This window comes from Rhipicephalus microplus, chromosome 9 (genome assembly GCF_043290135.1).
Source record: "Rhipicephalus microplus isolate Deutch F79 chromosome 9, USDA_Rmic, whole genome shotgun sequence".
Taxonomy (NCBI): Eukaryota; Metazoa; Arthropoda; class Arachnida; order Ixodida; family Ixodidae; genus Rhipicephalus; species Rhipicephalus microplus.
The window spans coordinates 28,286,596-28,310,341 of record NC_134708.1 but is presented as its reverse complement, the minus strand read 5'-3'; the positions used below and the strand labels follow the sequence as shown (position 1 = coordinate 28,310,341).

Here is a 23,746-nt window from a genome sequence, read left to right as displayed (position 1 = left end):
CAAATTCTGTCCCGTTTTCTTTGCCACCATCCTCCAGATCAATATCTAGTAACTCGAACTTACGTTCTGTCGCACACTGCGATGCGAGTAATGCCTTCAAGCCCGCTGCATTTCTCGCGCACTCAGCAAACTCGTCCGCCGAATAAAACGTCGTGTCAATGCGGTCTAGGATGCAGCTGGAAGTGCAAGATGACGATCCGACGACGACACAATCCGATGAGGTGCTGCTGCACGGCACAGGAGAGTGCACCGCTTCGGACACAAGCAGCCGGGGCTGCGTGCCGTCCTCGGAATGCGCCGCTTCGGCGGCATCGAGCGAAATCGGCTGCACGTTGTTGGCTGCTTTTTTCTGGCGGGCGTTCCACGGGCGTCTCCGTTTCTTGCCGTACGCTTGACGCGTCTTCTTCTTTAGACGAGCGTCTCCAATCATGCCGGCAAAAGACGAAAAGTCGGTGCGGCGGTCGCGTAGCACAAGCAGGCACGTGCGAGAAGCAGACGAACAACGTGCGCAAACGGGAACCGGCGGCTGACGAACAATATACAAAAAAAAAGCACGGGCAACTTTGGCCGCTTCAGCCAATGGGAAGCGAGGAACAGGGGGCTCGCCTGGTGCGAGCGCGCTCCGGCCAATCAGCGGCCCGGAAGGGGGCTCCGGAAAAGGGGCGAGGGCAGCCGTTCTGTTTAAGTGATGCCATTTTGAAGGGTGGCAAAATGCGCACAAAGGAATCAGCTTCAAAACAAGCCCAAGATGGCGGCGATCGGCCGACTGCCTTGCCGGCGGCGCGCCTCGCCGGCCGCGCGCGGGAAGTTTGAACGAATTTGACCTGCCGTGGGTTGTTTTGCGGCTCCTGTGGCGACTTCATAATCAATTTTAATCCATTGACTGATCGAATTCAGCGCTCACAATTTGGGGACACGTGCTTATAGGTCTAAAAATGTCAAATATCGCATTTTCTCAAAAGCGACTTTTTGGCCATTTTCACCATTCTAAGACCCGCGTCCCTCCTTAACACTAGCTCATTAATGTCGGCTAGTGTTGGCTGATTGTTGACAAAATTTGACTCAGCACTTTTTTTGTATCTCCAGGTACCACCAGAGGGTGCTGTATATAGATGTTGACATCCACCACGGTGATGGCGTAGAAGAGGCCTTCTACACGACAGACAGAGTGATGACTTGCTCCTTCCACAAATACGGGGAGTACTTCCCGGGCACGGGCGATCTCAGAGTAAGCTGCATTGCAACGGGGCTACTGAATTGCATGGTTTTCGAAAGACCTTGAGGGATGATTTAAAAGAGGAGGGGTTGTTTGTGAGTAAACCGTATTTACAAAACGAAGCCAATTAAAAATTTTTTATGGTTTCTTATATGCTGGCAAACCGCTTTGTCAGAGAGTCTGATGTAATAGACAAATGGTTATAAGGAACACCAGAGTGCCTGCATTGAAATGGGTGTTGATGGAAAATGCACATCATATTTACTCGAATCTAGGCCGACCCCCAAAGTGCAAAGCCCGGGGAGAGAGAAAGAGAAAAGAAAGAAGCCACTTACCTTGAATGTAAGCTGAACGAAACAGCGAAGACAGCGTTCACAAAGGGAAAACAGTTATTGAATATGAAGATGAAAAATGGAGCATTTGTTTCATGATTCAAATAACTTGAGAGACATACAGCCGCTAGTCCTAGTGGGCATGTTTCTTTGCAGTCGTTTTTTTTTGCAGTGGTTCTAGTTATATTCATCGTAAAGATGCTGCGCTTGCCGATGACGTGCTGATTCCAAGTCGTCGTCGCTGCTCTCCTCGTTGCTGTCTTCAAACTGTATGCTGCCATCAAGCGCATTGGATATGTCGTACTTTTTGAAAGAGTGCACAATGAAAGTTCCTGGGATGTCGCCCACGCTGCAGCCCCTCCAGCGACGTACATCTTTTTTTGTCCACTCCGAAGTCTTGCCCAACGTAACGTTGGATGACGACTGCAGCTAAGACAACTTTCTTTCTAGCACTATAATGACACTGCCTTTTCGGCACCATTGAGCTACGCCACACACAGTCCACTCGAAGCACAACTTGAAATGACAAACGGCCCACCTCAACACTTGCGACAAAGATCAAAATGGCGCCCTCACACGAGTACTTGAGCCAGCTGTCGGCTCGGCTGCTCATGGCTTCAATACCGTCTAAGTGGCGCTAGTCGGGCACCACTTTTCGCAATGAAAAATGGCACATTTTTCAAAATCCTCGATAAGCCGACCTTGGAGTTTGGTACAAAAAAAAAAAAAAAAAAAAAAAACTAGCGGCCTAGATTTGAGTAAATATCGTATATGGCGCACCCTGCTTTTAAGAGACACCTCATATAAACGACAAGAACTGCTCCCCGGGCAATGTCTCTTATCAAAGGGTTCAACTGCACATCCATCTATTGATATCATTTGTGTTTTTTTTACTGATGTTTTGAGCTTAGTCATATTAGTGTGAATACAGTTAATTTTGTTGATCTTCTTGGATGGTCTAGGGACTGCAATATTGTAAAAATAATTATGTAGTTAAAAAAGAAAGAGAATGAATGCATGCCTTTCGTACTTCACTTGAGATGTCAAATCATCACAGCCATGCTAAATATGTATGCAAAGCTGCCTTTCAAATATTCTGCACACTTATCGGGTTTTCGGGGCTGGTACCTGTGATAATAAACTGCATATCCATGGGCTCTGCAACACTTCTTCAAGTAGTCATCGAATTCCCTCTATAAAAAAGCTTATTGCCCCGGGAATTGACTGTAAATCTCCATCTGTGACGTCACAGATTTCAAAGTGTATTTTTCGTATTTTGACGACTTCGGCTCAACAGAATTTCCTGAAACTTGGCATGTGAAGTCTCTGGCCTCACCGGAAGACACCATGCTTCACTCTTCATTTTTAGTGATTAGGAACTACGTGTGCCCCTGTAGACGCTGTCAAAATCCGTGATGCCATGGCGATTGGGGTGGGAACTTCAAGTCAGTGTTGCCGACTGCATTTTTTTTTGCCACATTTTCCAGCATATGCCATATTTTCTAGCATTTTCTGGCGGCAAGCGTGGTGATCTCGGTGCGGTGAAAGGGTAATTCACTAACACGAGGAAAATCATTTGTCTATTAAGTGTTCCTGTAATGATTATTGCAACAACTTTGTATGCCATCTTTTTTAATTTACTACCCAGGATATTGGAGCAGGCAAGGGCAAGTACTATGCTGTCAACTTTCCTCTCAGGGATGGCATCGACGACGAGTCGTACGAGAGCATCTTCCAACCGGTGAGTTCAGGGACACCAGACTCTCGGCTCCTGTGTTCTAGAAGTTTGGACTTATTGGATTATGTTGTTATCAGTGAAAGCAAAGAAGCACTGGCCCTGTCCGCCACAGTACCTGGGCCGGACAGGGCTGCACGTGCACATTTGACCTGCATTGAAGGTTGTGTTTCCCTTGTGACGGATTCTCTAAAGCAAGCAAGCTTGATGCATTCATCACGTTTAGAGCAATGTTAGTGGGGTATTAAAGGAAAAGCCACTGTTGTTTCCCAAACACATTTGTTAATCAGTCTTTGAACAATTTTTTATCATAAGGTATCGTTGAGTATTACGTCAAGGCTAGCGAATAGAACATTGGCATGACTTGTATTGCAGTGGATACTGTAGAATCGTGGTTACACGGATCTCAAGGGCGAGCAAACATATTCGTATCATCCGAAATTTTACATTATAAGAAAAACTAGCTAAGTCCATTTTGTAACCATGATTTACAAAGGAAACATTTCGGCCGAAATAGCTTGCGTGTCTTTTTGGGGCACACCTAAATGGACCGACTAGGGACGGAACACGACGCTGGAAGTTGTGAAGGAATATGTCTACTAGGGACACGTAGTAACCGCGGAGCCGAACCATAAGAGCGAAATCTCTAGAAGAATAAGGATGCGGTGGAACACATTCGGCAAGCGTTCTCAAATCATGAATGGTAATCTGCCACTAACTCTCAGGAGGAAAGTATATAACAGCTGCATCTTGTAAGTACGGAACCGAAACCTGGAGGCTTACGAAGAGAGTTCAGCTTATTGAGGACGACGCAGCGAGCGATGGACAGGAAAGGGATAGGTGTAACCTTTATAGAGAAGAAGACAGCAGAGTGGGTCAGGGAATAAACCAGGGTTAAGGATATAATAGTTGAAATCAAGAAGAAGAAATGAACATGGATAAAGCACGTGGCTTGTAGGTGGGATAACCGCCTGTCATTGAGCATGACTAACTGGATTCCCAGTAACATAATGCGAATATTTGAATGCTTCCAAAATTTGAAAGGATAATGCAGGATTCGAATTTGCTTTGAATCAATTTTAAGTTCTTGAAAAGTTTGAATTATTCAAAACGAACGAATAAATGCATATAGGTCCGCGTGTGACACCCTGTAAAAATGGTTTCACTGCAGTTGAATGGTGCTAAGCCGTGAAAACACTTATCCAGGGGAAATTTGTACTGCAATGAAGCCCCGCTTGAAGGTTAAATGAGCATAGTACCTTCACATCTATGCATTTTTTTAAAGTTTAAAAGCTTTTTATACTGACTGATATGCTTTACGAGTAGTAAATTTTAAAAAGTAACATATTTTTTATGCCGTTGTTTGCATTCTTCAGAAAATCCACTGCTGCTATTATTCAAAGTTTTTTCAGCTTTCTTTGATACAAACAAAAAAAGGCATTTCCACTGGTTTTGTTTTAAATTTTTTCAAATATTGTGCAGGTTAATTAGGTCATGACAAATATGCCAATTGGCGTTATGCGGTATATATACGAGACGAATTCGATTCGAAATTATTCGACCAAAATCCACTATTCTCACAAGCCTAATTGCCAGAGAAGGCAAGTGCATGAAACGGCGACAGAAAGGCGGGCCGATGAGATTAAGAAGTTCGCAGGTTTAACGTGGCAGCAGAAAGCACAAGACCGGGTTGATTGGCAGATCATAGGAGAGGCCTTTGCCCTTCAGTGGGCAAAGTCAGGCCAATGATGATGATGATGATGATGCAAAAGATTATCTGCTCAGAAACAAGGGTGTTTCTAAAGCAGGTTTCCCCTGAACAAAGCAGTTGCACACAGTGCATCTTGAAAAGTTTGCTGCAGAATGTTTAATGCGGCGTTACTGTGAGATGAAAATGGGCTCAGGTCTGCCAATATTTTCTATTTTACACATTTTGTTCCTATTCCCGCAGCTGATCTCAAAGGTGATGGAGATGTACCAACCGAGCGCCGTGGTGCTTCAGTGCGGTGCTGATTCCTTGTCGGGCGATCGGCTGGGTTGCTTCAACCTGACTCTGAAGGGCCACGGCAAGTGTGCAGAGTTTGTGCGCCGCTACAACCTGCCCCTGCTTCAGTTGGGTGGAGGTGGCTACACAATCCGCAACGTGGCACGCTGCTGGACATACGAGACGGCCGTTGCTCTGGGTGTTGATATCGCCAATGGTAGGTGTCCATCACATGGGGTGCAGGGTTGAGACTAGTTTTTTAATAGTCCTCAGATGCCTTTAAGGGGCCTGGCAACACCTTTTGAGCATGGTCAGAATAGTTGCTGATTGGTGTTGGAGGTTCCTGGAAACACAGGAGCCAAACAATAAAGCACAGCACAACGGGTGGCGTTGGAGCCATTTCAGCAGCTCGCGCACCGGAGAAACACACGAGACAGACACTGAGCAAGAGACGCTTATCAGGCTTAGCTGTAGAAGCAGCTGCTGATAATGTTTGTGCCAATAATTAGCAAAAAAGGCCACACCGAGTCACTAGTTCGCTTCCTACTTGGCTTACCTTAGATGCAGTAGGCATTCAATGACCACGTGACTGGCTAAAGCCGAAAGGACGTGTCACCAAACATAGCCTTCGAGGTTGGCGATTCTGCGTGTATTTTGGCACTGGCTTGACGTCCATCCATAGCTACGGTAGTTCAACATTTCAGTGCTTGCAACCTAGCAAACGTATTGTAAGTATCACTGATAGCAAGTCATTATGTACGTGCCACAACCGATCAGCCTGTCTTAGTCCGAAAAAATTGATCGGCACACTGTAAGTGGTTCGAATTTTCGGACGTGAGTTTGCATTAGGTTCAATGGGGTCAATGCCGGGCCACGATGGTGTCCGAATAAGTGGCCGGCTTACACTCTCGCCAATGTAAAGGTAGATTAGAAGGCGAGGCTCCTGTAGGCGTTTGTGGTGGCTTGATTTCTTTCTCGTGTCAGTGAAAAATGACTACTTACCAACGAGCTCAGAGCTTTGTTATTCTAAGCAGATGTACTTTCGTCAGGAAAGCGCGTGCGCCTTCCAGGAAAAATGGTTACACAATATTTAAAAATTGTCACAAGGGAGAAATGAAAGCATTAGAGTAAAGGTTTGCGAATGTGTGTGCATAGCAGTAGAGGAAATGCAACCTTTGTCCACACCATTTGCTCTTGGCTGCTTTCTGAAGTTCCAGCGTTGACATTAAGGGGGGGCGCGGCAGGTAAAGTGCCGATTTTCGTCAAAATATGCGATTTTCTGATTTACTTTTTTTTCGTAATCTTCAGACCTTCAACTTTCTTGTTCTAAAATATTACAGCGAAACGTGCGCTACAAATCCCGCAAATAGTGTTTTCGCCGAGGCTAGTCGCCGAAAAGTGAGGAAAAAAAGCCCCTGAAACGGTGTTGTTCACGCCGCGCAAACACGTCAAGTTGTTGACTGTGAGCCGCCATCTTGCTAGCTTGGGAAAGAGGAGAAAGCCGGCTTCCCGATGGTCACGGTCTCGTATTTCGCCGAGTGAAAATAAAAGCGCGAGGAGCAAGTAAAAAAACGAAAACGAAGAACGGCAATTGGCTGCGCGGGTCACGTGGTAGCAGGCGCGACCTTTTACTGGTCAAAGCTACGCCGCGCACTTTGGCAACCTTGGAAGCGCGAGCGCATCTGCGGCCGCCGTGCCGAGAATCTTCCGGCGTGCGCTTCGTTTTTTGCCAGTTTGCTGTTTTTGTGATAGTTCGCGTGCTTTTTTTACCAAGCTTTGTTTACATCGATGGTCTCTTCTGAGTGCTTGCTCATACTGCGGTGCTATGTTGCCACAAAAAAGTTACGGAGCGTCCACAAGTACGGCAAGCGTCGGAAAGCTTGGAACAAAGGGCAGACGACTGCGGCTGCCTTCCCAGTCGCAGTTCCGGACGGAGCATGCTCTTCAAGCGTCACGGAGCCTCTACTCAGACCCTTCGCTGATTGTTGTGAGGCCGAGAGTGTGGAAGGTGCCACATCGTCCTATGTCGGACCGCCGGATGCCGTCGACCGTGATGGACGCTCTCGCGAACCCGATTGCGGTGGCACCGCATCTGCAGCTGTTGCAACTCCGGGCGTTCGCGCGTCGAACATTCTATCGCGAGTTTCGGCCCAGATTCCGAGCAGTGAAGAAATCGCGCAGCGGGCGCAGACAAGGCGGGATGTTTTGGATGCCATAGCATCGAAGTCCGCTTCAAAGCGGAAGCTCGAGCTTCTGAACGAAGGCTGCGACGAAAATGACGGCGGTAAGGACTCCACATTCTTCATTGTAAATAAGAAGATGCTGAACGGTCTGCTTTTGTCAGCAAAGTGCAACAAGTGCGACGGAGGGTCGATACGCCTCGAGACTATGCACTGCCTTGGACTCGCGGCGAGGATGGAACTTTTTTGTGACAATTGTGGCATAGTGAACAGTGCGTGGTCGTCCCCGAGGTGCTCCGGGCAACAAAAAACTAACCCCTTTGAGGTAAACGTGCGTGCTTTGAGGGCTGTGCAGTCAGTTGGGAGAAAACAATCTGTCATAAATGACATTTTTTCTGCGATGGACATTTCGCATCGAGCACTGCACCACAAGCCCTACCAGAGACTGCAAAGGAAGTACAGCCACCCTGCCACCACATCAGCTGCCACCTGCATTGAAGCAGAAAGTGCACAGAAGGTGCATGACATTTACAAGGACCTAGGAGGAGTGCCAGGCAACGTTGACGTCATTTACGACGGCACGTGGATGACGAGGGGGCACAGAAGTCATATTGGCGTGGGCTGTGTAATCGAGCTGTACACAGGCTTGGTCTTGGACAACTGTGTCCTGTCCAACTACTGCCAAGGCTGTGCTGTTGGCCCCAAGCCTGGTGACGACAACTATGAGGAGTGGCTTGAGAAACACAAGCCACAGTGCCAAAAGAACACCGATGCTAATGCAGGCCAAATGGAAGTAGAAGCAGCTAGGATCATGTTTGAAAGATCGTATATCACGTACAAGCTTCGATACATCAATGTGCTCTGCGACGGTGACAGCCGTTACGTACCTTGCCCTCACGCAAGACAAGGTGTATGGCTACATGGTGATCAAGAAACAGGAGTGTGTGAACCATGTGAAAAAAAGAATGGGCACTTCCTTGCGCAACCTTCTTGATGAGCACAAATCCAAAGGCCGAGGACTGAGCATGGGTGGCAAAGGCCGGCTGACGCAGGGCCTGATAAAGAAGTTAACGAATTATTATGGCTGGGCCATTAAGAGCCACCTCAACGATGTTCCTGGCATGAAGAGGGCCATCATTGCCACTTATTACCATGTAACATCCACAGACCAGGATCCACACCACGACCTGTGCCCAAGTGGGACCGACTCCTGGTGCCCGCACAATCAGGCATTGGCCAAGGGAGAGCCGCTGCCGCCTCACAAACATAAACTGCCCCCTCACGTGCCACTGGCACTGCTGCCAATCTACAAGCCCCTCTCGAACAAAGAGCTCCTTGAAAGGTGTGCGCAGGGAAAAACCCAGAACGCTGTGGAGAGTATGAACAGCGTCATTTGGTCACTCCAGTCCAAGAGCCAGTTCGCCTCCCTTCGGAGTGTGGAAAGTGCAGTTGCAGATGCAGTCTGCCGTTTCAATGGTGGCTGCTAGAGTGCGCTGCAAGAGATCACTGCTCAACTGGGCTTCAATCCAGGAGACTGCTCTTTGCGGCGAGCAGCCGAAAAGGATGCCAAAAGGGTAAAGAGGGCTGAAAAGGCGCATTGTTCCACGACAGAGAAGCGCAAAACTTGGGAAGCGCAAAACTGGGTTGCGCTCTACAGAGGACAAGGCCACAGCATCTCAGGATTACTGCCCTGGAGGATTCTGAGTGTTTTAGGCATGTTGTGAACTTCCAAACAAGAGTGAACTTTCAAAGTCAGTTTTCTCAACTCTTGATTTTCGCCTATGTGCCTTCGCTAGAACATCTGTCATTTTCTAACAAAGACTGATAGAGTCGTTCCGTTTTTTGCACTAGGCTCAGGAGGCCTTTAGCAGTGCAATAAAGCTTTATCTCTCTTCTTACTCATCATTTAAAATTTTTAGAACACATTTTATAATTACTGCGATGTGTGCGCAAAACAACATCCATGTTTTGGAAATTTTATTTATGGTTACAAGAACTAGAAAAATCAACTAATAGCTTCTTTGCACAAGTTGATGCTTTGGCAACATAATAATATGAAAAAATAATTTCATTTAGCAATAAATATCTCTAAAGTGTGAAGAGCAATAATTAGTATAATTATGCTTGTAACTCAAAAAGTACAAGAGGTATTTCAAAACGGTTTTCATATTTGGAATTCTCACAATCATCCACATACACACACCAAATTTCATCACAACAGTACATTAATAAAAAAAATTAGTTTTACTTGCCACGTCCCCCCTTAATGCCATCGCGGACTCGTTTAAAAGTGTGCCTCCCAACCCCCATGTTTATTTCTTTTTTTTCTTTTCCAGAGCTGCCGTACAACGACTACTTTGAGTACTTTGGCCCGGACTTCAAGCTGCACATAAGTCCTTCCAACATGGCCAATCAAAACACACCAGAGTACCTTGAAAAGATCAGGTACATTGGACATTCCTTGTTGGAGCCTTCGAACCTCCTCTTATTGTAAATCTCTGTCGGCAATGTTGTAACGATTCCACAACAAAATGACCTAAATGAGGTGAAGCATTCTGAAAGTCCCAAACCTTGATACGAAGGTTTTTGCGCTGTGAAAAAAATACAGCAAATTGGGAGTCTTTTTGCTCCACAACAATGTAATCCTTATCTATCTTATGTGCCTTTCTTTGCACTATCGCCATGCACCCAACCGTCTTTAGTTACAGATGGCATGTTTGTTAGCATGACAATGTCCTTGATAGGACAGTGGTGAGCGCGGATTTTTCAAGAGAGAAAGCTCAAGAAAGCGAGATGGCGGTTAGTGTTGTGGGACAAAAAAAATATTTACCCTTTTTTTTTTCTTTTTAGAGTATATTTGCTAAAAATAAATGCCCTGATGCAGTACTTACCTATCTTTTCTTTTCAACAGAAGGGAAAATTGGGAGAGTTGGAGCGCTGTAGTTTCTTTTCTTTCCCGTCCCTGTTTTCGTCGCGCTAATATTTGTTTAAGATGGAAGTGCACCAACTCGCCCAATCGTCCCTTCTGAGGCAACACATTTCTTCTACCGCGGGCTCTTTCATGTGTCATAATTTTTTCCTAAGTAATCTCTCGGTGTCAGCGCTGTAGTTTGTCTTTTCATTCCCGTGCCTGTTTACGGCGCAGTAATATTCGTCCAAGATTTTCTTTTCAAGTTTGCTTCGTTTACACATGCCTCCTCACAGTAATGTAGTTATTACATTTGCAAAATCACTGTCTTGTGTAATCTTGATGTCTATTACGTTTGTCAGCCCATTGTGCCTGTGCTGTGCAAGATAACTCCTATTATCATTGGAAATCTGCAGCCTATCTTGTTCTTACGTGGCACTATGTTGATAGAGTAGCTTGTTATTACTTGCATATAGGTCGGGCTGGAAACGGGGTTCAAAAAATTTTCTTACAAGCAAACTTTGCATATTCAAGTGCTGCGCAGTGACAAGGCTCTTTATTTACTCACGTGTCTATACATTGGTTCCACCTTATAAGAGGCCAAGAGAAGGGCCTGAGTATTAGCAGGACAGCATAACTGTGATATAATGGTAACCTTTGAAATGGGCAGACACAGGTGCAAACGTGCTATCTGGCCTGCTCAGTTTGTTAGTACTCTGAGTTGACCAGTGGCGATTGGGAACTAGGCAGAAAAACACGAAACCTGATGTCTTTTGTTTATTACAATTATTTTTTCTACAAGAACCGTATTAAGCTGTGTCGTTATTACCTGTTTCAGGACTCGACTCTTTGAGAACCTCCGTATGCTGCCTCATGCACCTGGTGTCCAGATGCAACGTGAGTTGCTTTGTAGATAATTTTGTTAACTCTTCCCCGTTCATGTTAAAATGAGAAAAAAAAATTGGCAGATCCCACATACAGTGGGAATCGTTGATATGCGAAGCATGAATGAGAATTATTGATATGTCACTTTAAGATCAGCACAACGTTACAAGGTGGAGGTAAATGATGCTTACATGACTTCCGTGTCATGATTATCATGTTTGGATGTGTCGTTTATTTTCGTCACCTATTCAGGCGACATGATACAAAATTTAGTATATGTGGAGCTAGCGAAATGGGCACGAGCATTCTATCAGCGTGGTATGTTGTCATGTTCTTACATGACACGCGTGTCAGGATTATCATGTTTGCACCAGTCATATACGTTCGTCATCCATTGACGTCATGTAACACCAAATTTGGTATATGTGGAGCTAGCAAAACGGCCGCGAGTGCATCATGAAGTGCCCAATATACTCCAATGTAGCGTTGACGCGCGTGCACGCTGGGTACAGCGACATTACGTTGGCAAAACGCGAGCACTCTATAGTCTGACGCAAGGTGCGACCAGTTTCCGTTGGCGCGGGCTGAAGGCGATCGGCGGGAAATGCAACATACTGCATTTCGCTCCGATGCGTTGCCCAGACAACACTGCACCTCCCTCTTTTCGTGTAGAAGGAATGCCGTATGCGCTGAACGTGCATGCGTCAAAGCAAAGCAGCGCGGCACGCGCCTGCGAGTACAGTTGAGTCCACATATAACGGCCCCACTTAAAACGAACTTTCGCTTAAAACGAACAATATCTGCGTGACCGTCAAAATATACATTGGTTCAATGGCACAAAATCACACAACGATCCTCTCCGAGCGCCGCTGATCGGTTACAGCAAACGGAGTCACCGATCTGCTGACTTCCCGGGAAACCGATTTCGACCACCGATCAGGCATCGGCGAGGTGCCCATACATTCTTATTGTTAAACGCCGATTCTGCCTCCGCGCCCCTCTAGTTGCTGCTCTCCCCAACCGCTTTTTGTTACGCACCCCTCTGTCCTTTGTCCCCCCGCTACTCTGAGCACCCCGCATCACACTGCCACCGATCTTTCGAAGACCTGTCGGCCACGTACCCTGTTTTTGATTGCTGGTACTGTCGTTGGCGTCACCGGCCTGGAGTGACCACACCATTTGCCAACATCGTCGGCCACCGACTGTATCCGATAGTCTGCGTCTAGTGCACGCGCGTACGCTACCCCACCGACTCTGATAACTTGCGATTCGTTTCGTGTTTAGGACTTATTCTCGCTCACTGCGCACTCGACTCACATTCCTTCCGCGCGCGTGCGGAAGCGCAATAACGGCTGTTAATTTGCGCGGAACGAATCGCAAAATATCGAAGTTCGTGAGGCCACACAAACCCGCCGCGCAACAAGAGGATTTTTTTTTAATACGGCTGCCGATTCTTCGAACGCCGCCATGCGCACCGAGCGAGGCGGCCGTGCTTTGACTTTTGCGCGTGCTGGCACTCTTTTCAAGCTTTTCTACGTGCGAGTTTCGCGGACCCTTCAAGCAAGCTACCCAACCTGCCTCTTTCCCGTGTGTTATGGTTTTCAAGGTCGCCTGGCCGCCGCATCTCCCCTCTCTTTATCGCACGGAGGAAAGAATCTTTCATTCCCCCGTGCTTTATCGCAACTCCTTGCCCTTCTCTCGCAAGACTTCTCTCCTCTCTTGATCACAATCCCTTTGCCCGTTTCCACCTCTCTGCGACGCCCGCCACGCTGGCTCGAATTAGTTTTGTTTTCTGGCTGGAAACGCGTCCAGAGCTGCTCCACGCGTGTGCGCGTCTTGCTCGCTCTTGGTGTGTGTGTGTGGTCATGATGGCCGACAGGAGGACTAGCACGCTTTTTCGTGCCTCTCAACAAAACATCGAAAGTGTGACCGCTTCGCTTGAGCATAATCCGCGTGTTAGGTGCCGCGTTGCGGAGCGCTTGCTCATAGCTGTTGACCATCTGGCAGCCAACTTGCCGCTTCCGGCGTCCCGGTATTCAGCTGCGGAGATGGTGAATATTTCGTGAGAGGCGGTGACGGCTACATGTGTGCGAAACTATTTTCGCAAGGCCGACTTCGTCGATTGTCGGGCCTGATGCCGAGCCTGATACTTCCGAACGGGACCACTGCGGCGGTGATTTGTGACAGTGCGTCGTCGACTCCGACCTGGGAGAGCGGGTGGGACATGTGTTGCGATGATTTAATTACGGCCGATGATGATGCACACACTGCGGAACTGTGCACAGATTGGGGCATTGTGAATGAAGTACGTGCCGAGAGCGATTTGGAGGAATCGGATAGCGAGATCGACGAAGCTTTGTAGCCAGCGCCTCATACAGCTTATGCCACGGGCCTCGGCGAACGAGCAGCCTGCCGTTTTAAAGGAACTCGAGACCGCCCTTATCGTTTCTGTTCTTCGAAACACGTGCATCACGGACTTTTTTGGGCAAAAGAAGTTTGTGTTTTCACTTGCAACTTTTTTAAAAGCTGTGTTTCATTTACTACGAACTTTGGGATACAGCGAACCGATGCCGCGTCACGCTCAGGTTGGTTATTAGCGGGCTCGACTGTATATGGCAGGACTGGTGCCTGGCGTGGCAACGCCGGCGTGACCTGTCGAAATGAACGCCGGTGAGCACGCGCACCCCATCGCGTCAAAATGTATTGGCGCCTTGACTGTGGCATGTAGTCAAGTTCTCACATGACACGCATCTCATGATTATCATGTTTGCACCAGTCAAATACCTTCGTAATTAATTGTCACGTAATACCAAAGTTGGCGTATGTAAAGCTAGTGAAACGGCCATGAGCGCATCATGAGTGTGGCATGTAGTAATGTTTTAACATGACACGCATGTCATGATTATCATGTTTGTATGTGTCATTTGCCTCTGTCATATGTTCGCATCGCCTAATACTGAGTTTGGTACATGCGAAGCTACCAAAACGGCCGCAAGCGCATCATGAACGTGTAGTCATGTTGTTACATGACACGCATCTCATGTTTATCATGTCTGCACCAGTATCATACCTTCGTCATCCATTCACGTCCCGTTATACCAAATATGGTATAAGTGAAGCTAGCGAAACTGACGCCAGCGCATCATGAGCGTGGCATGTGGTCATGTTGTTACATGACACGCATGTCATGATTTTTATGTTAGGGTCTGTTGCTTGTGTTCGCCATGCAATCACGTCATACCATACCAGTTTTCTAACATAACATGTGAACGAAACCAGCGCAGAGCTGCAGGACCATGAAATGTAAATCATCCTATTCATGACATCCATGTCATGATTTTCATGTTATGACTAGTCAAATATGTTATTCATAGAGTCATGTTATGCCATACCAAGTTTGGTATCGATACCATTATCAAAATGGCCGGGAAAGTTAAAAGTCATAAATAGATAAATAGATACATGCAAAGTTGCTGAAGTTCGCTAAGAAATGCTTCGCATTTAAAAAGCATTACAGTCGAGCCCGCTTATAACGAACCTGAGCTTGATGCGGCATCCATTCGTTATATCCCAAGGTTCGTTGTAAATGAAACACAGCTTTAAAAGGTTGCAAGTGAAAACCAAAAATTTTAAAAGTCCATAATGCACGTCTGTTTCGACAGCACAGATGTGATAAGTACTGTCTCGAGTTTATTTAAGGTGGCAGCGTGTTCTTTGCTAAGGCCCTTGGTATATACAAGCTGCCTGAGGCTATCTATGTAGCAAATTGCTACAGGCACACTCGTGGTCGCTGGCTTTAAAGTTTCGTCATCGTCTCACTCCTCCGCATCACTCTTGCCGCGCATTTCATTCACTATGCCCTCATCCGTGCACGGCTCTGCAGTGTCGACATCATCATCGGCCGTAATGAAGTCATCCCAGCAGATGTCCTGCTCTCCCAAGTCGGAGTCGGCGACGCGCTGCCACAAATCAGCAGATCGGTCCTCTTCGGGGGCCTCAGGCTCGGCATTGGGTCCGGTGTCAACGAAGCTGGCCTTGCGAAAACAGTTTTGCACGCATGAGGCCGTCACCTCAGTCCACGAAGCCTTCAGCATCTCCAAAGCCGAGTACAAGGTCACCCAAAAAGGCAGGTTGGCTGCCGGGCGGTCAACAGCTATGAGCAAGCGCCGCCCCACAACGCGGTGCCTATAATACCTCTTGAACGCGCGAATGATGCCCAAGTCTAGCGGTTGCACCTTAGACGTTGTGTTGGGCGGCAGGAAAAGCAGGGTCACTGCCGTCGGCGAGGCTTGTACGTGGTGGGCGGAGCAATTGTCGACCACGAGCAGCACGCGCCTGCCTTGTCGTGGTCAAATTCGCGCAGCCACTCTACAAACAAATCGCACGTCATCCACGCTTTGGCGTTATGTCTGTAATGAACAGGCACATATCCCCGAAAGCAACGCGACTTCTTCGATTTGCCAATTACAAAGGGCACGTGCCGGTCGCTGCCATCCATATTAGTGCACAAAAGTGTTGTGACGCACACTGTGCTATGTTTGTCACCAGTGCACGTGTCGCCTTTCACGGCGCGAGTTTTTTACGGTAGCATCTGATAAAATAGTGCAGTTTCGTCTGCTTTATAAAGGTCTAGCTCCACATAGCTGGAAATAGTGTCTCGATTTGCTATCTTGATTTGATTCGACGTCTTGGTCACCTGCTGAGGCCGCCCGCCTCACCAACTATCGATTTGAACACAATGCCATGGCGCACTTTAAACCAATGTAGCCAGCCCTCTCCGTGGCTGAAGTTGGGAAAGTTCAAAAGGAATGCAAAGTCTTATCGCTTTGGTAAGCATCATAGCACCACTTACCAGAATGTTCCGAGCCCGCGCGTCGACAAACCATTTCAGCTGCGCGTCCTCTCTGTCCACTTAGGTAGTCCTCCACAAGCGCTTTCTCTCCGTCGTGTTGGCATTGGCACTGATAATCTTTTCCTTGTTTTTTGGGATCTTCGATATGGTTCACTGTTCAAGCCGTACTTCTGAACCAAGTCGCAGTTTTTCACTTCTTGAGAGAGCTCTGTTGAAATAGCTCGCTTGGTAGCAATGTCCAGCGCTTTTCGCTTCGTGCCACCGTCAGCCATCATGATCGCACGCCACCACAGAACACCTGAACACTAACAGCTTGTGAGCAAAAAGCAGACATAGCACACGTGTTATAGACAAGCAAGCACGCGTGTAACTTCTCTGGCCTCGTTTCCAGACAGAAAAAAACCGGATGCGGCAGCGTCGCGAAGATAGATTCTTGGAGAAAAAGAGGGTTAAGAATGGGGTTAAGTGACGCGGTGGGGACTCGAAGGAGGTGCGAGGGAGGATAGTTTGGGTACAGTAAAACCCCGTTAATTTGGACTTCACGGGACCGGAGAGAATGTTTGAATTAACCGAGGGTACGAATTATCGCAAGTGCGAACAAAACACTTCAAAAATGTCTCCTACACCATCAGACTGTTATTTCTTAAAAAAGTCTGTGATCGTGGTTTGCTTCACACAATTTTGCAAAGTTCCTGCAGGTGGGAAGAGCTACGCTGGAGAGGGGTGACATCACTAAGAAAAGTTGCTAGCTCCGGAGCCAGCCAGACAGTCACCTGTGAGGAAGGGACTGAATCGATCTCGAAACATTGATCCATGCATTGTGCACTGCTTGCTTCTTACTTTTTTTTTTGTCCTTTCTTCGTGGCAGAAACTGCACTTTCACTCATGTGTTAACCAATGCAACAGTTCTGTTTCTATAGGCAATGTTGGTCATGCGCGAAAAGATGAAATGCCACAATTAGAAGGGAGAGTGTAATGTGATTACCTTAAACGATGAGTCACCTTGCTAAATGTTTACAATTTCATATCAAAAGCGGCTGATCTCCAACAAGCTCACGGTCGAGAAAGCATTGGAAAACGACATTTGCAAATAGTGCGCACGAGACAGGCCGCCTTTACGGCCGCATTGGTGTACACCCGTGCGTGTGTGCTCTGGACTGTGCCGGGTTTTGTGTCAAATACGTCACCGATGCCACTGAAATCTGTCACTCATAGAAGTGTCTCTTAATATGCTGTATCATGCCGTCTAATGCGCAGCCATTCCCGAGGACGCCATGGACCAGGAGAGCGAGGACGAAGACAAGGTGAACCCGGATGAGCGAATTAGCATCCGAGCGTCGGAGAAGCGCGTCGCGTGCGACGAGGAGTTCTCCGACTCGGAAGACGAGGGCGAAGGTCGCCGGGACAACCGCTCGCACCGACCCAAGAAACACCGCAAGGGGCCTGCTCCCGGATCTGCCGGGGCGGCGACTCCCGGTGCGAATGCAGCCGCCACACCTGGCGGTGGAGCTGCAGTCGCACCTTCGCCCACGGGCGGTGACGACGAGGCCCGGACGTCACCTGCCGTGGACGTCAAGGCGGCTGTGCCCGCCGGTGGAGATGGACCACAGGCTCTGAAGAAAGACGTTGATGGTGAGTGTGGCATGGTGGTCACCTTATCCCTTCTTCAACAATCATTATGATCAACTAACTATAAGTGCCGTAAATTCGTGGGATTTGATGATATGGTTTCTCGAGGCCGAATTTTTAAAAAGTTGAATTGTTAGAGTAACTTGTAGCATATGTGGGAGTAATCGATTGTTATTAGAACATTAATAATCGCCGAGTCATGGTGCAGTCACTCATGCTACATATGGTAAGCTGAATCATGCCTTGTGCACTCCAATAATGATGTTAAAGTAACCACTGCCATCTCTCCAGAGCTGTCACGGCCTGTTTCATCAGATGAGATTGCCCGTTATACATTTCTTGTGCTAGGAACAGCAAGTGCTTTCTCTGGGGCATGGTCTGTTGTGACTTAATCGTAGGCATTATGTCAAGCAGCTACGTATTTCAGTGTTGGCTTGGACACATGGTGTTCTGGTTTAATACTAGTGAGGAGTTTACAAGCAGATTGAACGACAGTGTGAATTACAGGACTGTCAGTATCATTTGGTGGTTCTAGCTTAATGTTTTTAGACTTGGTTTACCTTGAACTGCCCATTCAGTATCTTAAACAGGAACAATAGCTAGGTTGAGATTAAAAAACTTGGGAACTCTAATGCTATACGTTTCACTATTGTAGGTTCATTAAAAAAGAAAGTCAAAGTTGAAGTTTCATTTTTAAATCTAGTGCGGAAATCTCCACACGTGACATCGAAATTTTCAGAATGTACTTTTTGTATTTTCACGATATTGGCTCAATGAAATCTTCGGAAACTTCGTATGCTAGTTCTGTGGCATCCACAGATGACAATTCAATTTATTTTTATCAGTTAGAAGCTGCATAGGACCCAGCAGACCTCCTCAAAAATTATGACGTCTAGTGTGTGGTGGGGGAACCTGTATGTTTTTTGCGGCGCTTTTCCTGGCTTACCAAGCGTTGTGTCACGGTAAGAGTGGTGTTTTTGGGATTGTGGAAGCGTACATTATTAATACGCAAAAAATTATTCTGCTCTTTAGTGTCCCTTTAATGCTGGGGGAATACACGGAGCTTAGGCAACTTCGTATGATGACATATCTTCTGCCATGCGTCATGTTGCAGATAAGGATGACAAAAAGATGGACACCTCGTCATCAGATAAAGATGCAAAGCCATGAAAGGGAGGTGAGTCTGCTGTAACGGAGTTGACATTATTTGTTTGGAACGAAAGCTTTGTACGTCTCATGAGCTGAAAAAAAAAAAAAAATTGGCTGTCTAGAATAATCACCAAAATTTGTGATCTCTTAAGTGATGTCACCTCATGATGTCATCGGTAGAGGGGTGAGGAACAGTGTACTTGACTGGGAATGTCCAAGAAATTCAACGGCTGTCTCATGAGATCATAGGCTTTCACCTTTGTGTTTTTTGTAGTTAACTAGAGGGACTGTCAATTTTATTTTTCTCGCGTTGGTTTCTTTCCTCTAGTATTTCACTGTACTGTATGTGCAAATCTCAACCTGTGACAGCCTGAATGGGCTTACAGTATTCTAAATTATAATAATACTGCATCTTTTATAGTAACATATGCCTAAGGAGGTCATCAACACTACCAATCAGAGCACTTCTGACTGGGCGAGTTAGTGCAGGATAAAATGATATTGCTTTAGCGCAGCTCAGTTTGGGCGTGAAGGAAAGATACCGTATTTACACGATTGTAAGACGACTCGAATGTAAGACGACCCCCCAAAATCGCATCTCAAAAAAAAAAAAACTCGCGTAGGCCGCAAGCTTCGCCTCTAGTTCCGGAAAGCGGCCAGACTTCGGCCCGCGAAAGCCACGGCGCTTGGAGTCGCACGAGAAAATTTCCTCGCGCTGAAGCCGCCACTTCCGCACCACACATTCACCGATTCCGAACTTTCGTCCTCATGTCACGGCACTCATGTCAGACAGATGTGACTCGAGAGAGCCGGTCGTGGATACAAGCGACAGGAGCATGCGGCGACGCGCCCGCTTAGAAAATTGTATCACAAAGAGGAGCTCTTCCGTCAAATACCAATACCCCCCCTACGGCGGCTCTTCCATCGATTACCGGGGCTCCCTCAAGAGCCATGCGCTCGTCATAAAGGCACTCGTAATGCGCGCAGTAGATGCTAAAAAAAGGAAAAGCTTTTGTATAAGCACGCGGAAAACTATGCGCTTTGGGTTGAGCGGGAAACTATTCGAGATGAGAATACATATGGTTTGATTTCGATTCTAAGACGACCCCCCAACATTGGATTGTCAAATTTGAAAAAAAGGGTCGTCTTACAATCGTGTAAATATGGTACTATGCAGTCAAGAAGGGGAAAAGCAGTCAGTAGCGCTCACACTGTCGTCTGTCTTTCCTCCTTCTTGACTGCATAGTATCTTTCCTTCACGCTCAAACCGAGCTGCGCTAAAGCAATATCAATCATAGCAAATTGCTGCATCCAGTGCAACTGGCGCAAATCCTCCATTGATGCTCCATAGTAATAAGAACTTGATCGAAGTGCATGTGGAGGGTCCTTCTTTGACGTCCTTAGTCAATGCTAGAGCTGAGGTGTCTATTATGAGTGCTCATCTCTGTCGCTGCCTCAAGAAAGTACTCACGCCTACCGCAACTCAAGTTGTCCGTGTCACCGATGGTGGAACTGTGGCCGTCATTGGAACGTATACCGCCCGTGATAGCCTTGCCGGCCGCCATGTTCCTGTTTTATTTGCAGTGCTTGAAAATTGCCCTCACGACCTCATCCTCGGGATGGACTTCCTATCGACGCAATCTGCCCTGATTAACTGTTCCGCTGATACTCTCGGTTTAGAACTTCCTTTCCTACTTCTGGGTTCTCGCCCCGAACTCCCGAAACAGCCTCTGCACCACAGACGGATACCATGGACGTCAGTCGGATACCACCTAAAGCACTCACATTCATCGAATGAGCATCGTCACACGACAACGTCCTCCTGTCCCCTTGCGCAAAGTTTGGATATTTTGGACTTAGGATGATAGTGACTCAATTTGCCGGATTATTATCCTAATGGCAGTACAGTGAAACCTTGTTAAACCGTACCCGTGTAAACAGTAGTTTCGTTTTAAAAGTAGTGAAGTCAAATCCCCGGCTCGGCGGCCATTGAACATAATGCATTTTGTATACGCATAAGCCGTACCAGCTTGTCGCATATGTATCGGTTAATAAGTAGTTTTTCCAATTTTCGTTGCGCACTCGCCACAGCATGTCGTCCCCCACTGGGCGTCCCGACAGAACAGCAAGCCCCAGAGATCGAAACACGCCTCGCTTGTTTGTGTTGATGATGATGGCGGCTGTGTTGGTGAGCGCTATCTCTTGGATTTTTATGCAACAAGAAGCACTCGGCCGGCTAGGCTTCTGGTGTTGTCCACACGATGGCGCTTTGCACAAACACACAGAGTGTGCGCTTGCTTTGCTTTCTTTGTTCCTTTGGCACTGTGCATAGGTGTTCTCTGGTTGATCCGTGCTGTACAGCTCTCATGTTGTTTTTCACGGGTTGTGTATGTGTGCTTGTGCTGCTTCGTACTTGCGTCATGCCGAAGCTGGGACAAAAGCATCGAGTGTTGAAAATAGAGGAGAGATTGGACATAATTCGTGCTATTGAAAGTGGCACGAAAAAATCGGCACTTGCACGCGAAAAGGACCTGCCGTTAACGACGGTGTGTGGAATTTGGAATTCCAGAGAGAAGTTGCTCGGAAGTGCTGCTGCAACTGCGAAAAGGTGCCGGCAACGCGGTTCAGCATTTTCGGATGTAGAGGAGGCGCTGGTGAAGTGGCTAAAAGCTGCACGGTCAAAAAATCTGCCTATCAGCGGACCCCTGCTCGTGGAGAAGGCCCTGGTTTTTGGCTTGCAGCTCAACCATGACAACTTCGTGTGCAGCAATGGCTGGCTAGCCAGATTTAAGGCGAGGCACGGCATTACCACGAGAACTGTTTTGGGAGAAGGTGCTGCTGCTGACGTGGATGGCGCGGAGCAGTGCCAAATGGTCAGCTGAAGAACATCTTGGAAGACTACGCACCTGATGACATCTTTAATGTGGATGAATCGGCGCTATTCTTTAAGCTGATGTGTGTGCGGGCGACGCAGATGACGCCAGTGACACCATCGACCAGACTTCGGACATCGTAGACGAAGCTTGCAAAACTCTGCTAGCTGAAGTGCTGGAGTGGCAGGGCGTTACGGAAGGCATTTCTTTCCCCGACTTCAGAGACAGAGACAGCGATGTGCAGACATCTCCAGACATGTCCGACGAAGTCATTGTTGCCTTGGTTGTCGAAGTGTCGCCAAATGATAGTGATGAGGACGACATGGAAAGCGATAACACGGGTGATCCAGGTCCAACAGTGGCCGAAGCTGCACATTGCATCAGCGTCATGCGGGTATTTGCCGAGAAGAGGGGGCTGGCGGAAAAGCTGGCTCACAGCGCGAGTTTGAGGCCGCTGTCGTTGCTGCTATGTCGCCGTGTCGTTAAATGAAGATTACAGACTTTGTCATGCGACGTTAATAAATTACTGCACGTTTTTTGTTCTTTCATCGCACTCCCTGAAGGTTTCTTTTTTTGACAGGTAAGTGAGCGACCTGACGCTATTTCGGTTAAGCAGTACTACCGTTTAGTACGTACTTTTTCCGAGCTCTGGCCAACTACGGTTTAACGAGGTTCACTGTACAGTAGACTTTCGGTAACCGAAATATGTTAAACGGAATCGCTGCTTAAATAGAACTGCCTCTGATATGATTGGCTTAGTATTTGTGTTCTGCCCTGCTGCTCATATCACAGTAAACAGAACTTCGGTTCAATGGAACATATCTTCCTGGTCCCTCCAGGTTCCGTTTAGTGAGAGTCTACTGTAAAGTGCTCCTTTGGTTAACGGAATTCCGATCTCGCATACGTTAGGTGAGCAATGGAGTGCCATGACCACTAGACTAGGGCGGGTCCACAGAAACTTATGTAGACTTGAGAAGTGTAATTGGAGGCTGCTGTCTGCTAAAGATCCCCTTCATAAATTCTTGTGGGCCACTAGATGCGTTTTAAGTGCATGCACGACTATTATTTTAAACTTGCCTTTTTTTTTGTTTTGCAGGAGATGTTCCTTCCACTCGTATCTCATGAAAGAAGAAGAGGGGGACAGGAACAAGCATATCATTCTTTAATCGCCCCTCCCCTTCCCCAACATCCGCAGCTGTCGGGAGAATCGAAAATAGACACCTTTCGACGCGATGGTGCATGAATCCCAGCAAAGACGAAGCCGTTACAACCTGCGAGGGATTCGCAGTAGCTGTATTTATCGGACTCTTCGGAAGAAGAAACAAAAGCAGTTTTTAAAGTCGCATCACTCTTTTCCCGAACTCTGTCCCTCCCCCCCTTCCCACTTATGTCTGTACTTGTTGTCCCTCTCATCGAAACGCATTTCTTCTCTCGCTCGTGTTTTTCCAGTCCCACCGCGGTGGTGCGCATTTCCATGTGTACAAAGTGTTCAACTCGTCATCTAAGCAACACCCTCTGTCTATACCTTGCTTCGTTATGTTGGCATTCCCCCCCCCTTTTTTTTTGTCTCCCTCAAGAGCATGTTGTGAGTTTTAGAAATGGAGGTTCTTAAGAGCAAATGGAAAGAAAACACCAACGTGCGCCGGTGGCCCTCTGGAGTGGCGGGCTACAAAATTGGAGTCTCTGGTGCATTTCAGGGTTTCTTAGTCTGCTTTTGTGCAAGTGAATTTCAGTCGTGTCTACAGTTAATTAAACAACCTTTGGGATGAATTGTGTTTGTTGCATTTTCTTTCACGTGAGTAGTTCGCAAGTAGGTGCCCGTGGGCCGACATACAGGCGAACTTAGAATGGTGCATCATTGAGGCCGCACCTCCGCGGTGGTTTAGTCGCTAAGGTTGTTGGCTGTGCTGACCCGCAGGTCGCGGGATCGGATCCCAGCTGCGGCGGCTGCATTTTTGATGGAGGCGAAAATGCTGTAGGCCTGTGTGCTCAAATTTGGGTGC

At 47.3% G+C, this 23,746-nt stretch overlaps 1 protein-coding gene across 1 annotated transcript in view; it reads left to right on the top strand.

Annotated features, from left to right (window-relative positions):
- The window catches only part of LOC119163643 (histone deacetylase 1), a 32,827-nt gene extending 9,314 nt beyond the window's left edge, over positions 1-23,513 (top strand). Inside the window, exons 6-13 of the mRNA XM_037415680.2 lie at positions 1,087-1,228; positions 3,197-3,289; positions 5,235-5,484; positions 9,784-9,892; positions 11,194-11,252; positions 17,350-17,724; positions 18,836-18,898; positions 22,840-23,513. Of these exons, the coding sequence (XP_037271577.1) occupies positions 1,087-1,228; positions 3,197-3,289; positions 5,235-5,484; positions 9,784-9,892; positions 11,194-11,252; positions 17,350-17,724; positions 18,836-18,891 (1,084 nt within the window). The 3' untranslated portion in view covers positions 18,892-18,898; positions 22,840-23,513. The remainder of the gene's footprint in view (positions 1-1,086; positions 1,229-3,196; positions 3,290-5,234; positions 5,485-9,783; positions 9,893-11,193; positions 11,253-17,349; positions 17,725-18,835; positions 18,899-22,839) is intronic.
- The last annotated feature ends 233 nt before the right edge of the window (positions 23,514-23,746 follow it).